Here is a 17,018-nt window from a genome sequence, read left to right on the forward strand (position 1 = left end):
TCAGCATCCTTGTCCCTATGGGGGCTGCCCTACAAGCAGGCAGAGCTCTGCTGCCGGGCTCAGCATCAGATGCCCAGGGCGAAGTTCCTCCTTAGGCTCTTGTGGAATTGACTGTAAAGTCTCTGGACAACTTTGAAGTGTTTTTCCCCTTCCCCATTCTACTGTGATGTTCTGGCTTCTAAGACACCATTTTCACTCTCTGAAGTCTTTTCAACACATGCAAGTACCATTTAAAAAGCGCTTGAAACGGAGCTACCACCAAACGGATTTTCCATGGGGTTCCTGAAGTCCTCCACCAACCTTCTCTTCCTCAGAGCAGCGTCACTTCACTAGCTTTTGGTGAGGGACGCCTTCCTTTTATAAGGACGTGATGACATCACCTCGCGTCGCGTCGCGCTTGCGCAAAGATGGTGGCGTGACCACGCCCAGGTCTGCACCGAGACCTAACGTCTACACAGTCGGCAGCGCCCTCCCGGAAGAGGTCAGTGTGGGGTTCGGTGAGTGAGTGAGGTCCGACAGCAGGACGGCCTGCGGGTGAGTGCCCCGAGTGTCCGAAGGACGGCTGCGCTCTGGTGGGGAGGATACTGTTAAGGGGGAAGAGGTAGGGTGAGGAGGAAAGTTCCCGAGTCCTTCCAGTGTACGCGGAATTTGAGTGGTCCGTGAGCTGATGACTCCGAGAAGCAGCGGATCTTCGGTTCAAAAGGCAGACGTTGTCTTGGGGTTAGTGTGAAGTGCTGATGGTGGTCGCAACAGAAAAGAAGTTACTTTGGACTCACTTCCAGGAATTTCCTTGACGCGGCATTCGAAACTGGGAAGAAGGCGGCGAGGATTGGCCTGCAGTGATTTCATCGGAAAGTATCTGTAACTCGACCCCTTCCGGGCCAGCCTGCGAGTGACTGCTCTCCGCGGTGCTGAAAACAGAGCGGCGCCTTGAGGAGGAAACCCGTTGAGGGCAGGACGGTGTTTCTGTTTCCCTTGGCCGTGCTCAGTGTCCCACGCTCCATGTGTGTGTGAAGGAAGGGCTCAATTTTTTAAAAAATCAGTGCTGGACACTCAGGCGGTGAGCAGACAATCAGTATGAACTAAATAAGATTTAGGAAGGCCAGTGCTTCATTTCAAGAAGGAATTTTCATTCCTGTTTTTTTATTACATCATTACAGCTCAAATTGCATTCTCCCTTTGGGCAGGCACCTTCAGCTCTTGCACCCAACCATATTTGCCTTTAGACTCAGTCTTCCAAGTAGTTCGCTAGACCTCTGTCTGTATTGGCCCAGGCGCTTTCCTCTGTTGAATTTTACACAGTGGGGTTTTTTTTTTTTTTCTTTCTTTCTTTCTTTCTGTTGATTCAATAAAATGTTTACTAGTCTTAATACCAGCTGCTTGTTTGTTTTGAATTCTGATGAAGGTTAAAAATGTGGGGAAAAAAAGAAGAGGGGAAATATGCTGCATTTACCTGGGTCACAGTGTTCTGGGATGCATCTGGCATATGGAAAACTATGTATCATGAGTAAAAGTGTTTTTAAATGCATTCCTTTCATTTTATACATTATTATAGCTCAAGTTGTATCTTTCCCTTCTGAGAGAACCAGTGGATTGAGGTGCTGAATGATCAAATGTTGCAAAGCTGAGGACATGTGGTAGAAGTAACTTTAAATGTTATTATTTAGCAGAAAGCTTATAAAGGCAGCTTTGATTAAGGATGACGTCCCTGTTTGCTCAAGAAATTCGCCTTTCTAAAAGACATGAAGAGATGTAAGTTTTTTAAAAAGGCTAATCTCAATGTATAAACTGTCCTGGCTTTTATTAGTGAAACTGTGTGCATAGGAAGACTTAAAAATCTGTAAGTGTGTCATTTTAATTTTCTGACACTTGAGAGATTTTGGTGTTAAGGCATGCCATTATCCCTCGAGAATAACAAAGATTAAAAGGTCTAATTGTGTTTTATGTCTTCTTAATTCTTGTTACTAATATTTAGATAAATTCCTTCTCCCTCTAACCTTTCTATACTCCACATTGGTATTTAATGAACTTCTCTAAACCTCTTACCAAGGGCTGGCTCTCATGAGTATGTGACTGTGTAGTCACAGGCCCTGCACTTGATGCTCTAACTTCACTATCTTGAAATCCCCAGTAATTTTTTTTCTTTTTAACAAGGGACCCCAAATAATTTTTTGCCAAGGAGAAAAATTTTCATTTTGCACTTGGCCCTGCAAATTATATGGCCAGTCCTGCACTTATATTTAGTATTAACCCTTCTCTAACCTCTGTATTGTGGGCTCTCATGTTTTCCTTTTCTTTAATTACCAGGCTCTCTACCGTGACCTCCTAAGGTATTTTTCTTACAAAACTTACTGTTCAGAGACCTGGGGTTTTAGTTCTATCCTCAAGAACAGCCCTATGCAACACAGTGTTTCTTGAAAATCTCAACTATTTGGGAAATGGTTACACTGTTAGGTGTACCATTTGTGTATTTTTTTCTCATCTGATCATTTAATAAGACCAAAATCTTGTAAAAATGAGCATATAACCAGGGAGAAACTTTTAAAGTCCATTATATATATAACAAAGTAGTTTGATAATTTACTTACACCTTTCTACATCTTTCTTCAGTTACTGTTTTACCTTGTTGTGAGTATGCATGTGTAAACACAGCCTCTCACTCATATATGGAACCATCATCTTTCTCTTGGAAAAAGAGGAAAAAAATATTTTTATTGCTTCTTCAAACATATGGAAGTTTAGCACAATTCTAAATGTGTAACATAAGATTCAGGGGTACTGAAGTGTTAAGCAGAAGGTTTCGTATAGCAAGTTATATCAACGTATGTGTGGGGAGGTATATATAAGTATGTGTACAAAGGGATATGTATTACAGTTTGCATTTTCACTAAATATTTTTCAACACTCTACAATAATTTAAAAAGACCAGAGAGGTTACAAAAACAGAAACATGTACTTACAGCATACATATGAAAATAAAAATAATTTTACCAAGACTTAAGACGTACTGAACTACCTCAGTTTTTCACTGTCTTATTAATTGACATAGTAATTGGCTTTCAAAACAGGTTGAACTTGAAGGGAGGTGCAATTAAAAATGAGTTATTTATCAGTATATTGGTCAAGCAATAAAATGTTTCTTTAAACTTTATATAATCTTCATTTTCTCTAGAGTATCACAAAGATTAATGTTACTTCAACAAATGGAGAATAAACTTGGAGATCAAAACAAGGAAAAGGCCCCTCAGATGCAAACAACTGAGACTGCTTTACAAAGGAACCTTAGTCTTTTAAAGGTAAGATTCTCTGAATTAAATATATTTTCCCCACTTTGCAAAAAGGTTTTAAGTCAACTTCATAACTTTGATTTATGTAATTTCTTTGTTTTGAGTTACAGAAAGAATTAATGAGGTACTGTCTATTTTTAAAACCCATGTTAATTGGACCAGAAGCACGGATTCTCATTTTTTTAAATGAAAAAACTTGAAGTTTGCTTAGGCTAAGGAAAAATCAGTCACCACGGGAAGAATTTTAAGGTCACCTTTGTGCAAGAATAAATACAAGACATAGCTTCTATCTTCCATCTTCTTTTATTCGTAGGGAGATCCTGAAACACGATAAAGCACCTATCATGTATTTAAAACAATTTGATTTTGCCCTACTGGGGCCGCAGTCAACACACAGAATTCATATCTAAGATAACAGATTTCCCCGATCTTTTTTGATGGTGATGGAGGAGGTGGTCAAAGTATGTGATTGCGCAAGGCCTCACCATTTGGCCAGTGTGCCCATTTGGAGTAAAATCATATGTGTAACATTTTTGGCTGCTTGCTATACTTTGCTTCCAGAATTGTATGGCTTCATCCATAATTAAAACCCTAAAGTTTGCTTCCATTCAAGCTTCCAAGAGATCCTATGACTAAAACATTTGGTAGTAAGGCTATATTATTTAAGTTATAAAGCAGTGTTTTCAGTTTTTTATTGTTAAATATTTTCATCGATAGGCATGATGTAGTTCTCTTCTGTCCTCACTAGAGGATAAAGGAAGAGGAAAATTCAGTTATCTTCTCAGCTTCTGGCAGTTTGATCCACAGTAATTTAAGTCACAGCCATAGTGCTACCAAAGCATTCTATATTGCCATATGTCTTACTTGCCCAATGGTGTTTGCAATATTTATTTTTAAGTGGAAATATATAGGATAATCTAGAATTTGCACTGAAAAGTCAGAAAATCTAAATTGGAAGTCTTGAAGGCTTGTTTGCTACTTATTACAGCAAGTGCAGGTAATATTAAGTGTCTTCCTTTTAATGAGAAAGTATTTGATGAATGCCCAGAGGGTCCTTACTATTGAGCTAGTTCTGGGCAGAAAGTGAAGATAATAAATAAGTATAAGTTAGAGTTCTTTAGATCAAGTAGCTTACAGGCTCAGCTGATGACATAAGGTTGTCACACACAAAATAGAGACCTTGTATGATCAAACATTAATTAAATTATGTGGAATACTCAGCACTTTAGGAGTAAGTGTAAAAACTCTTCGAGAGCTAGAATATTCTATGAGGTCTCAGAGAGGAAGCTAAGCTGGAGCTGCATTTCAGTAGGCAGATGGGAAGGCATGCCATTGAATTTTTAAGGAAGATTCAAGACCAGAAGAAGAATGAATGGCCTTACTAATGTTCATGGGATCCTAAGCTAACTAGCTTGGAAAGTCACAGGAAACAAGGCTGAATATGTATTCTGAGACCAGATGAAGAAGTTGAGACTTGGTATGTAGAGATAATATAGTATTGAAAGTGAGCCAAAAAAAAAAAAAAAAGAGAGAGAGACTTATATAAGAAACATATGAATGGGTCTTTAAGAAAGAGTCATTTGCTATTTAGATGCAAAGTGATATCAATAATGGAGAGATTGAATTTAAGGAAGGTAGCTCCTTGTCATATCTAGAAGGAAGATAATGAACCTAGTTTCATAGTCATTAGAAACCAGTTTGGTATGGTGCTTTTTCCTTTAATTATCAAAGTAATATATTCTCACTATAAAAAAACTTGAAAGAGCAAAGATGAAAAAGCATACCTTCTATATCATCTGCCCATTTAGAAATTAGTATATTTTTGTATATTTCCTTTCCATCTTTTTATAAGCATTTTTCAACTGTCTCTTACATCCCAGCCAGATACAGTGCTTGCTGTTAGAGACGCAGTGTTTCCCGGTTTTTCTTTTAAACATACTTTGAATAATTGGATATGCAACTTTTTGTCCTTCTTTCCCTCGTATTATTTTCTTTAACTTTGGGTATAATTTTAGTGGCTCTCTCATAGAAGTTATTGTGAAAGTAAAATAAATAGGACTTGATTACACAATTTGAGTTGGGAGAGACTTTAAAAAGATATAGCTTAGATTCTTATCTAAAGGTTTTTTTTTTTTAAGCATAAAAACTTTTCCCAAAGATATAAAATAGATAAAAGTGGACCTGCTTTGGCCCAAAGCCCTATCCATTCAGCCCTTCTTTGCCTGCACTGCTGTGGCTCTAAGGAACTGTGAAAACCAATGATCTGGGCTAATCCCTTAATTTAGAGATGAGGAAACCATAAGGTAACTACTCCTAATACCCCTTTGTCAAGAACAGGTTAAGTTATAGCAGGATAGGTACTTAAGTACAGAGTGCACTTGAAAATGGTACCATTAAAACCTGGCAGCATTCCTATAAGATAGTAACAAAATAGAGATGACTGTATCACCGTCCATTATTTGACCTTACTCACATGTTCTGAACAATATCATAAACACTAAAGGGGCATGAGCTTTAACTTGCAGAAAGAAAGATATAACACTAGCATCTTTCAATGATATAGTTTTATACTTAGAGAAGCCAAAGTTGTTTCAAAACTGGTATGAGTTGAGTAAAATTAATGGATAAAATGTAAACATATAAAAAACAACAGCAATCCTATATATACAGCTGGAAAATAGACAGCACATTCATATTAGCAATAAAATTATAAAATATATAATTGGGAATGCTTTTAACAAGGGATCTGCATGAATGGTATTAAGATAATTATTACACTTCAGTGGGAGCTTTAAGAGAAAATTTAAATGGAGACATACGCCTTAATCCTGCCTGGGGAGACTATTATTTTTCTAAGTCAGTTGTCACAAAGTTGTTTTTAGATTTAATAAAATCCCAACAAAAAATTTCTCTAATTGCACTTGAAAAAATAAATTAGCAGAAATATCAAAGCATGATTTTAAAAGGGGAGCAATAAGAAAGAGACTAATTCCATCAAACATATAAGTAAAAGAATGAATATGAATCTAAGCAGTAAAGAAAACTCACAGTGAAGGTTTAGTCAGCAAAGATAGAAGATAGTGGCTTTTGCAAACAGGCTCAGTGATTTTTTCCATTAGTATTAATACAATGAAATTTAACAAAAACGTAATGGATTTAAAAGAGAGAGAGGATTTTATTTCTACAAATACTTCCATGATATAAACTGCCGTCTCTCCCACCTTTCCCTCCACAAAATTTAGTTTAACCCAAAAAGGCGATTTTGTGGTAACAAACATCCTCTTGTGAGGAGGATGGACGAACACTCCGGAGTGAGGAAGAATGGGAGCATCCTACAGCAGATTAAAGATTCGTGCCATAGAGTAACACTTATACCATCACCCACACTGGAAGCTTGTTTTTTAATTGCTATAAAAATTTCACACCTGTGTAAAAGAAGGACTAGAAGAATGTATTTCCATGCACTTATCACCCAGATTCAATCATTATCGGAACACAGCTAGCCTTGTTTGTCTATACTCCGCACCCCCACCCCTTAAGATCATTTTGAAGCTAATCCTCAGACATTGCATTGTTTCATCTGTAAATATTTCAGTATATCTTTTTTTTTTTTTGGCCACGTTGGGTCTTGGTGGCTGCGCGCAGGCTTTCTCTAGTTGTGGCGAGCGGGGGCTGCTCTTCATTGAGGTGGCTTCTCTTGTTGAGGAGCACGGGCTCTAGGCTCGCGGGCTTCAGTAGTTGCAGCATGCGGGCTCAGCAGTTGTGGCTCACAGGCTCTAGAACGCAGGCTCAGTAGTTGTGGCGCACGGGCTTAGCTGCCCTGCAGCATGTGGGATCTTCCCGGACCAGGGTTCGAACCCGTGTCCCCTGCACTGGCAGGCGGATTCTTAACCACTGCGCCACCAGGGAAGTCCCTCAGTATATCTCTTTCTATATTTCAGTATTTATCACTAAAAGATAAGCCCTATTTTAAGCAAAATCAAAATACCAGTATCAACCTAAGAAGTTAACAATAAATCCTCAAATATCCAGTCAGGTTCCAAATAAAATCCAATTTGTAATCGATACATCTCCTAAATTTCTAAAAGTACTCCCTGCCCTTTTTTCCCCCCCTTTTCATATATTTGTTAAAGGAACTGGGTCATTTGTCCTGCTGAGTTTCTGGATATTGCTAATTCCATCACTGAGGTACCCATTTAACACGTTCCTCTCTTCCCCCTCATTCCTATAATTGACAGATCTAAGTTGCGCTGTGCAACAGAAATATAATTCAAGCCACATATGTAATTTTAAATTTCCTAGGAATCATTTTTAAGAACGTCAACATAAACAGATTAAATATTATTAAAATTTCAAACATAAAATATTTCAAATGTAACTGCTATTAAACGTTAGTAAATATTTTATATTTTTTTCTTACTAGACCCTCAAAATTCAGTGTGTATTGTGTGCCTACAGCACATCTTAAGCCAGACTTGTACATTTCGAGGGCTCAGCAGCCAGTTAAGGCTAAGGAATACTCCACTAAAAGTGCAGATTACAGAGGCCTGATCAGATTGAAGTTCGATGTTTTGGGGAAGAACACTTCCGTAATGCCAGGCTCTCTCTCTTTTTTTGGAATGTTAGTCATTGATGATCATTGCCTAAGTATATTCATTAGGGGTTGCAAAAAGCAATATTCAATTATTTTATTCCTTCTCATTCAACTGCTGATTATTTATATTGAGAAACTTCCCCTCATCAATTATTTGGTTACACTGAGGTATATTTCACAGAGGAAAAAGGATGATGAATGCTTGATTCTCTCTATTTAGTTTTCAAATTAATAGGTTGGTTCTCTAGTATCCTCCAAAAGTGACCAATTAGGTGTTGTTGGTTTTGGTTGCTTTTTTGTTTGTTTTTCTTTTTGAGCTGTCTGGGATTTGAAATTTTTCAATCCATTTCCATTTTTATTCCTCCTTATTCTCAACTTGTCCCATTTTTACCAAGTGAGAGCCTCTTCAGATTAGCTCCTGAATGCTTCTGATGGCATCTTAACAGTCTGACAGTTTCCTTTCTTTCTGGTCTGATGCAATCTTCCAGGCTCATCATGTGCATTTGCTGCTTAGACCTGGAGTTGGCCATTGTTCCAAGGAGCCCTGGATCCTTTTGGTAGGAAATATGTTCAGAGCCCTCTATCTGTGCACTAGTGGGGTTTATTGCAACTTTTTTTTTTTTTTAAGATAAAATACATCAGGAGCTCATATCAGAAATTCCAGAATTCCAGTTTGCAAGACTTTTAACTTAAAAAATCATGGATCTTTTACCTCTAACTTCTTTTCCTCAAACCAAAAACCTGTTCCCAAAGAATTTTCCAATACCAGTGTAACTACTGATGTACTTTATCCTGTGATACAGACAGCACTGTCACCACCCATGTGATTACTGAGAATGGTTTTCAGTAACATACTTTTTACAATCCTCTTTGTCATTAGGGTGTATCTCACTAGGGATGCTCAGTCAAAATACTGTTCTCTAAGACCACTTGATATAATTCTTCTCCATGTGGTTATGCCATCAACTAGATAGCAGTTAGATTTGTTTCATTTTATTTTCAAATTTGTAGGGATTGCTTTTTCATTTGTTCTCTAACTATATAAAATTTTAAATGGTCTAGTGACAAATCTATACAACAAGGCAACAAGGTACAGGTAAAGCTGGCCAGCTAGCCTTTCTTCCTCTCCTCTTTTTTCCTTTTCTCCTCCTACCCCCTTGGGTGCTTTGTAAAAAAATTTGTTTTAAGTTTTTGGTTTATACTCAGGAAACTTTGATACCTCAGTCTGTATTTATTTAATGAATATTTAAGTACCTAGTACATACCCTGCACTTTGTTAGATTCTCAGATGTTTAAAGGTTGTATGAGACACAGCCCTTACCTTTGGGCAGCATATAGTGTAAAGGAAGGTTCTTATATGGAAGTATTAAGATTTAACTTGCTATAGAAGGCTGGGGTCAAACTGCCAAGATTTTGGGTCAGGCTAAGGAAGGCATGTTTGATCCTCTGTGTTGTGAGTACCAATTTTTTTTTTTTTTTTAATCTAGGGAAGGACATATTTAAGGTACTTTTTAGCAAAACTAATCAGTTCCATGTTAGGTATGGATTGAACTAAAGTGAGATATGGCCTAGGCATGAGCACAAGTAAGTATTAAGTATTTGTTGAATGAATAAGTGTAATTACAAGGCCACAGCATTGAGAATGACATGGAAAGGCTCGAGGAGACATCCTGATGGAACAATACAGGGAACTTTGAATTTTTCAATGGCAGGAATAAGAACAGTTGGAGTTTGAGGATACAGCATAGGTATCTGAGTGGGTAGAATTCCCACTATTATACATTCAATACATTCAGTGGAAAAAGATGAGTTTAGTTTTATCAGGTTGAGAAATAAGGGTGAGGAAGAAAAGTTAGCCATCCCTCCTCAGTAATAATTAAAGCTAGATCAGCGACAATCTTGGAGGGAGAAAAATTAAAAAGATGGGGACAGATGTCACAAATCGTAAGAAAGCCCACCCTGAGGATTAAACCAGAGAAAACGGAGCCAGCTGAGGAGAAGGAGTCCAAGAGGTAAGCAAAACATCTAAGAAAGTGAAATATGACTTAAGCTAAGGAAGAAGTTCTCTGGAGGGGTGATAATCCCTTGCTGAAATGCTGCAGAGGTGACAGTTAGGTGAGGCTGACTTGGGCCTGCTTTTCCAGGCCACACGTCCCTCCTCCTAAACTCATCTCCTGCTCTTTGTGTTGCAGATCTGCTCTTCTCTACGAGATATTCAGTATCCTTATTTTCTGATCTTTAAGAAAAATGTTTAATCTTGCCTATAGGTGCTAGGGGCACCCAGATCTCCCAGTAAAGATAACTTTGTAACTGTTCTTAGAATAATGGTAAAATTGGGGTTCTGATTTTTATTGTTTCATTTCTAGAAGTAAAAAGTGGTTCTTCCAGGACCTTCTTAAATTTCAATGTAATCAGAAGACTTGGTCTCCCATGTCTGTTGTATCATCGGCATCAAGAGCTCTTTAAGCCTGAGTCTTGGCCGTGGACTTCTGGTATGGGAGAGACATGCTTATAGATGGGCTTTTTATCCCTAAATTGTTGTCTTTCCCCTTCAAATCACCTTCTTCTAGACAGCAGGTGCATTACTGGTTGTGCAACTTTGGGGAGTCCCTTTAGGGAGTTTCCTGTTTTTCCCTTTTCCATTTCACACCCATTCCTTGCTCCCGCCGCTGCCATCTGCTATCTCTTTTCTCCTGTTCAGCGTTGGCTTCTTCACACCCCACTCCCACGCCCTCTTCCATCGCTCTCCTTCTGTCCAACAGCCCTGTACTTAGATCACTCCAGTGCTTGTACATGGAGCAGAGAACTTTCTCTCTTCTCTCAACTCACTAAGCTCAAAGGAGAGACAAAATTCACATGGCCTTCAACCAACACCCTGGAAACTTGACAAACCTAAAGAAGCACAAGACAACACAGGTGCTGATTTGGGGAGTATTTATTTAACAGGGTTCGAATATTTCTGTAACAACTTGCAAAGTCTTACATTTCTGGGCGTGAACTTTATGCACAGATCTAGATAAAGTCTTTACTGAGGTATGAATCAACCTTAAGTACTCTTGTGTTTCTACAACCATAAGAGAAAACACAAACATCTACAAATTCAACTACAACGTACCGCATGATACTTGAATGCCATCAGCTGAAGGATGTATCAATACTACCTAGCAATAAAACTTGCCTTTGAGATTAGCTTAGCAATCTGATACTAAAAATCTAGATAGCATAGTGAAAGGTTCTTGTTGCAAAGTACTCAGGTACCTCATGGACCTTTTCAATATGGGAAGTATTTGCCTAAGTATAAAATTAAAAAATGGAATATTGAACAAATGTAATGTGTGTCATTCATATACCATTTGCATGATCTGGACAGACTAGAACTCTTCACTTTGAAGGTCAGCCTAGCATGGGTCTGAGTATCTGATTGTTTTTCGTATCGGAATATTTGACTATTTTATCCATCTGGCTGTTTTTAAAGGATTTTAAAGCTAAGTTAGTACTCTGAGCAGTTTAGAGGAAGTTCTTTTTCCAAGAATTATTGGCATTTCCTAGCTACTTAAAATGAAAAAGGCAGAACTTAGAAGTACCACCCCCATCCCTGCCTTTTATTTTAAAATAAGAAACCCTGCATCCTCTCTTTGAAACCGGTTAATTAAGCAGTGATCTGTCAGTGCCTGTCCATCAGTTCGAACTGTATATCCAGAGGAGAGTTGAAGCGAGAGATCTGGGATACAGATATTGCTATTACAGGTGCCATTTGTGTGTGCGGTTTAAATACATTTTGTTTTGAAAATGCTTCTATCTGTTACAGGATATAGAAGCGGCAGAGAAGTCTCTACAGACCCAGAATCATCCAGTTCCACCACCTGAGGTGGCTTCTCTTGAGGTGAGAATCTTAAGGAACAAATGTAAAAGAAGAGACCCTCAAAAAAAAAGAAGGAAAAGAGGCTCTTCAGTTAGTAGTGCATTGTAAGTGGCTGTGTATGTATACATCCCAGATTCCTTCATTCAGTAAAATAAATGAGATGTGTCTCACTGATCTCTCTATGTCCACAGTGTCATGCTTTGTATGTAGTGGGTAATCTGTAAGTATCTGGGTTTTAAAAAAATTTTACATCAAGTGAAAATTTTATCAAGACCTTGTGCCTTTTCACCGAGTCACTTAGAAACGACTCTCTTGTTAAATCCTAACAGACAATATGCACTAAATCTTAAGATGACAGCCTAACCAAAATGCTTTTCCTGTTGGCTGATGTTAGAAGTAGCAGCTCAGTCTCTTCACCAAAAATGCAACCAACGCTATTTAAATGCATATTATCATGCAGTATAGCGTGGCTTTTGTCTGTTTGATTTTGCTCAGTTCAAGAACAGATTGGGAAGATGGTTGGCAAAAATAAACCGTATTTGGTATATGAATGTATGTGTGCTGAAAGGGAATTTGCTACATATAGAATAGTTTGATTTTATATTTTTAATGACCTTTTTTCAATACAGTTTTTGTTTGCTGCCTAACCAGGGATGTGAATAGACTCAAAAATTAAAGGCTGAGAATTTGCCCTGCAATTTTCTGTGTCATCTAGAGTAATAAGGAAAGGCAGTGATCAAGGATAGAAAGACCTCCCGTTCAAAGTTGTGCCTTGGGCATGTCTTTTTCTTTGTTGAATTTTCCAATACCTTACTCTGGCCCGTACAGGGCCGACACAATAGGGGTTAATCCAGCCGTGAATGGCGGAGAAACACCCAACCACAGGCCTTGGTCGGTATTTTTCTTAGCTAGTCTCGCACAGCAGGATGACCTTTATTTTAAGTATGTCAGGCTGCTTCTCAGACCACATGCATAGATGCATAGATACATGGAACCCCTCATCATTTTCAGCTTTCAGAGCCCTCATACCTTTTTTTTAATAATAGCATCTTATTTTTTTTATTTTTTAGTTTTTACTTTTTGGCTGCACCAGGCAGCTTGTGGGATCTTAGTTCCCCGGCCAGGGATTGAACCCAAGCCCGCCGCAGTGGCAGTGCCGAGTCCTAATCACTTGACTGGCAGGGAATTTCCCCCACCTCCTACCTTTTTAATGCTCAACGCGAATAATTATGTCTCCCCAATGCTATCTAACTCTTTGACTGAATTCTGAAAATGAGCTGGATAGTGATGATCTCATATCAAATGCCCTCCTATGACACAGAGCTTTTGGCATCTGACTTTTCTTTGGCCTCCTTAGGGCACTCAGCCAAGAAACCATGCAAGCGTGTAGATGCCATACAGCAATGCAGTAAGAGCTTCTACAGCTTACAGACTGCTACAGTCAGTCTAGGAACACAGCGTCTCAACTTCCAAGTTACTTGAATTAAAAATAGCTAGATGATGTTGATATTATTGTTATTATCCCAAAAAATGTGGGAAGAAGTTACAGTTTGCCATATCAGGTGCTCTTCTAAAAGATATAGCGGGTGCATAATTTTGCGGATGCATAACTTTAAATGTTTTTCCCCCCTGCAATTAAGGGGTGAGTTCACCTGAGTCCTCTAGCATGCCCCTTATATTTCAGGTGCTGATCTCATCCAGGTCACATCTTTTTCTGTTAGTTCTACAGCAGTTGTTCATTTTGAATCATTTCATTGTGATAATTTTAGTATGAGCAATCATTTGGTATGGGATTGGGAACAGTAAACAAAAACTTTTAATGATTGTGTAGCCGTAAATGATACTACTGGTAATAATCACAAGATTGGCCACAAGAGGGCGTGTAAAATCACAATAAAATTGTAAAACCTGTAATTCTGCCAGGCTCTAGTTTTACTGAGAAATTTGAAAATTAACACTAGTAAGTAGCCAGATTTTTTTCTAAAATTAACATAAAATATTCTGTAGAGGAAGTGCATTCTACGTATATGTGTGACTGTGTGTGTGTGTGTGTGTGTGTGTATACGCACACACACATTTAAGTGAATAAACATTTAGACTATTATGAAAAGCCAAGTTCAATTGCTTGATATGCTTTTTTACTTTTGGATGTTGGTTTTTTTTCCAGACTCTTTACTGGGCATCAGTAGAAGAATATATTCCCAAATGGGAACAGTTTCTTTTAGGAAGAGCACCATATCCTATTGGTGTTGAAAATCCAAATGAAGCAGAAGATACCATTCAAAAGGAGGTGCAGCAATAGCTTCTTCACATACTATTTCAAAAACCTATTTAGGAAAGCTGAGTGTTAAAGAATATGCAGGTCACTGCAGGAACTTTAGGAATCAGACATGTTCACATTGTCTCATTACTTCCTCAATGACAATGAAGATTTGAGAATCTACTTGGAACTTTCAGGCCATCACTGGGAGACCTACTACTCTTTCAGTGTAATGAATTTGCTTTCTACCAAACCCATGGAAGTGTTAAAAGCTGATAATTGAAAGGTGGACTGTTGATTAAATAAGCTGCTGAATGAGTGTTGTGTGCTGTTAAAAAAAAAAAAAAAGTCATTTACTGTCACTCTCATCTAAACAGTGAATACCAGTAGTTCTGATTTTACATCTTCTATAATCTTTACTTTTCAGTTATTTTGTTATGGGGATAAGGCTCAGGATCCAAGTGGTTGTTTGCTCACTCTTTTAGCTTTTTAACAAATGAAAAGACAGTGACAATTGCTTAGTATAATAATATTGATCAGGAAATAGATTCATAGGATTTTGTCCCTCATAGATCACTGGACCTGTAAAAATTCTCGAAGCAAGAACTAAACTACCAAGCATTCAATAAGTAGCCAGTTTCAGGAGGGCTCAGACTGGGTTCTGAAAAAGGACACCTATTAGAGCTGGGAATGGTCGCTGGATTTTGACCTGGTTATTTAAAGATTGCCAACCCTGTGAACACAAGTAACTCTTCTCTCATCTTTTCATCTTTAAATCTACCCTTCCCTGTTCTTTCTATTTTCTTTATTTCTCAAACAACTGTCAGTCAGAAACTTTTGGGTCACAACCCTCAATAGCTTTGGGATTCCTCAATCCACCACTGCTGGAGTGCTCAAGAAAAAAAATTCTGATTTTTCTAATTATAAAAGCAGCTCCTGCTTAGGAGTCCACATCACAATGAAAGATTTTCAATTTAAACTGGTTTGTGGTTTTATAAGACGACAATAGGACAAACTAAAAAAAAAAAAAAAAAAGTCCATTGTGCTGGTAAGTTCCTTTAAACTACCATCTTGGAAATATCCTGTTGAGTGGGTGTTGGTGTGGGTAACAATAATGTTGTTTTCATAGCATGTGCTGGCAGATGAGCACACTTCTCTACAGTGTTAACAGTTGTAATTAAGGAATAAACAGCACAGAGTGTCAGTCCGATGACAATTTCATCTATAGTGTCACAATACAAAATGTCACAAAATATTAGAACTGTTATATAACTATAAAAAGGATTGGCTTAAAAGCCAAAAGCCCTTTAAAAAGGAAGACAGAGAAAGAAAGAAAAAAGAAAACTGGCATAGGGACCAGAACCGTTTTATACCTTCTCAAGAATGTTCTGTCACGAAAATAAATTGATATATATTTTTTTTCCTGTTACATTACAGTTTGGTTTCTAGCCATCCAGTTGATTTAGCAGGAGAATGCAGGGCTTTTTAGCAGCTTTGAATTGGTAAACAGATTTAGATGTAGTAGAGAGAACATGAGGAAGTTTTTTTTTTTTTTTTTTTTTTTTAACATCCAATCTTTCCCAGCATATGCACATAAGAAGGTGAATGAAGCGATGTGAAACTTATTTCTCTTTAGTCAAGTGAAAAAAAGGCTAAACATTTGTTGAGATGGTAAAATATTGTGTCAAGCAAGTAGGCATATTCCAAAATTAAACAGTGGTTGATACATGAGCCGTCCTCAAATATTTGAGCATTACGCTTCCTTTGAGTTCTGTAAATTAAAGCACCAGTAGGTTAGATTAAAATACAAAATGAATAGCAATTTAACCATCTCAGGAAAGGTTCAGGTTTTTTTCTCCCCTAAATTGACTAACTTGCTAAATCTTTTTTTTTTTTTTTTAAACCCTTAAGTTTAATGTAAACTGGCTTATGATTTAGGGCAGAAGGGAAGCTATTTCTAGGCTTCAGTTGTACCATTTCCCCCATTTCTAGTTAGTACCTCAAAAACTCCCAGAGGGGACTTTATTCCTGGCCCCCCCCCCCCAGAGTTTCCCCCCAGCCCCCTTCTTGTAGAATGGAACAGATTGCACCACATGGTGTATGTTTAAAGAAAAAAACAATCCCGAAGAGACCTAGATACCCCATTAAAGGGCATTATATTCCTCATGGCAAATTAGCTTTACGTAGGAATTTCCAAATATTGTTTTCTGTAAGGAGGAGAGAAATACAGTATCTAATATACATTTTGTACATAATTAGTAGGAATCAGACAAGGAGAAAGAAATGCCATCTACTGAGACTTTTTCCTCCCTATTCAGGCCCTTACCATACACTACATTGTACCCACTAATCTTTATGAAAACTATGAATTTGTTTTTTTTTTTTTTTTTTTTTTTTTAGAATAACGGGGTTTTCAAAATAAACCCTGTTCCAAGAATTTTTCATAGCCTTTCTTGGATTGTTGCAAATGCATAAATATTCAAAGATCATTTTCTGCTGAACACTTCTTGTGTATGATATTGAGTATTATTAAACCATAAAATGCTAAAGTTCAGAAGGAGCTGCAGTTTTTCTCTGAACTTCAAAAAATTAATTTTACTAAGTACTCAGGAAAAAGCCTAATACTCTGGAAACCCAGACATCTGGTCTTTCCCATGCGCGGGGAGCAGTGTGAATGAAAGTGATGTCAAACGGACAGTTTTTCTCTGCCTTATGTATAAGGTGTTTTGACTTGCTAGCTTAAGACTTAGATGAGAATTAAAATGATCTTTAACTGTATTTACCATTTTGTCTTCTCTGCCTCATCCCCCCTTTTCTATTAAAAAAAAGAGAGAGAACAATGTATTGGGTATATTTATTTTTGATTCAAAATTAAACTTACTTGGAGGCTATTTTGTCACTTAGGAGACAACTGGCAACATTGGGCGTAGAGTGGGGAAGGGGTATGTGAAAAACCAGGGTATGCAGTCACCAATTTCAGGCAGGAGGAAGATATTAAGCTTTAAACCCAGTGTA

At 37.7% G+C, this 17,018-nt stretch overlaps 1 protein-coding gene across 8 annotated transcripts; it reads left to right on the top strand.

Annotated features, from left to right (window-relative positions):
* The first annotated feature begins 412 nt into the window (after nt 1-412).
* CEP15 (centrosomal protein 15) lies at nt 413-16,808 on the top strand. 8 transcript variants are annotated; one of them, XM_059937677.1, is made up of 7 exons: nt 433-481; nt 783-1,060; nt 1,671-1,752; nt 3,173-3,296; nt 8,370-8,438; nt 11,690-11,764; nt 13,911-16,808. In XM_059937677.1, the coding sequence occupies exons 3-7, from the start codon at nt 1,700-1,702 to the stop codon at nt 14,043-14,045; spliced, it is 456 nt and encodes a 151-aa protein (XP_059793660.1). In that variant the 5' UTR covers nt 433-481; nt 783-1,060; nt 1,671-1,699; the 3' UTR covers nt 14,046-16,808. The 8 variants fall into 8 exon arrangements, with proteins under 8 accessions (XP_059793662.1, XP_059793661.1, XP_059793660.1 ...); XM_059937676.1 differs by having other exon boundaries at nt 437-534; XM_059937679.1 differs by lacking the exon at nt 783-1,060 and having other exon boundaries at nt 413-481; nt 1,668-1,752.
* Nucleotides 16,809-17,018: the final 210 nt, after the last annotated feature.

This window comes from Balaenoptera ricei, chromosome 11, assembly GCF_028023285.1.
Source record: "Balaenoptera ricei isolate mBalRic1 chromosome 11, mBalRic1.hap2, whole genome shotgun sequence".
NCBI classification, from domain to species: Eukaryota; Metazoa; Chordata; class Mammalia; order Artiodactyla; family Balaenopteridae; genus Balaenoptera; species Balaenoptera ricei.

Coding starts and splice junctions, on each gene's coding strand:
- CEP15 (XM_059937679.1), top strand. CDS start 1,700: ATGACGTCCCTGTTTGCTCAAGAAATTCGCCTTTCTAAAAGACATGAA. Junction 8,439..11,689: donor AGGAGCCCTGGATCCTTTTG/GTAGGAAATATG, acceptor TATCTGTTACAG/GATATAGAAGCGGCAGAGAA. Junction 11,765..13,910: donor CTGAGGTGGCTTCTCTTGAG/GTGAGAATCTTA, acceptor TTTTTTTTCCAG/ACTCTTTACTGGGCATCAGT.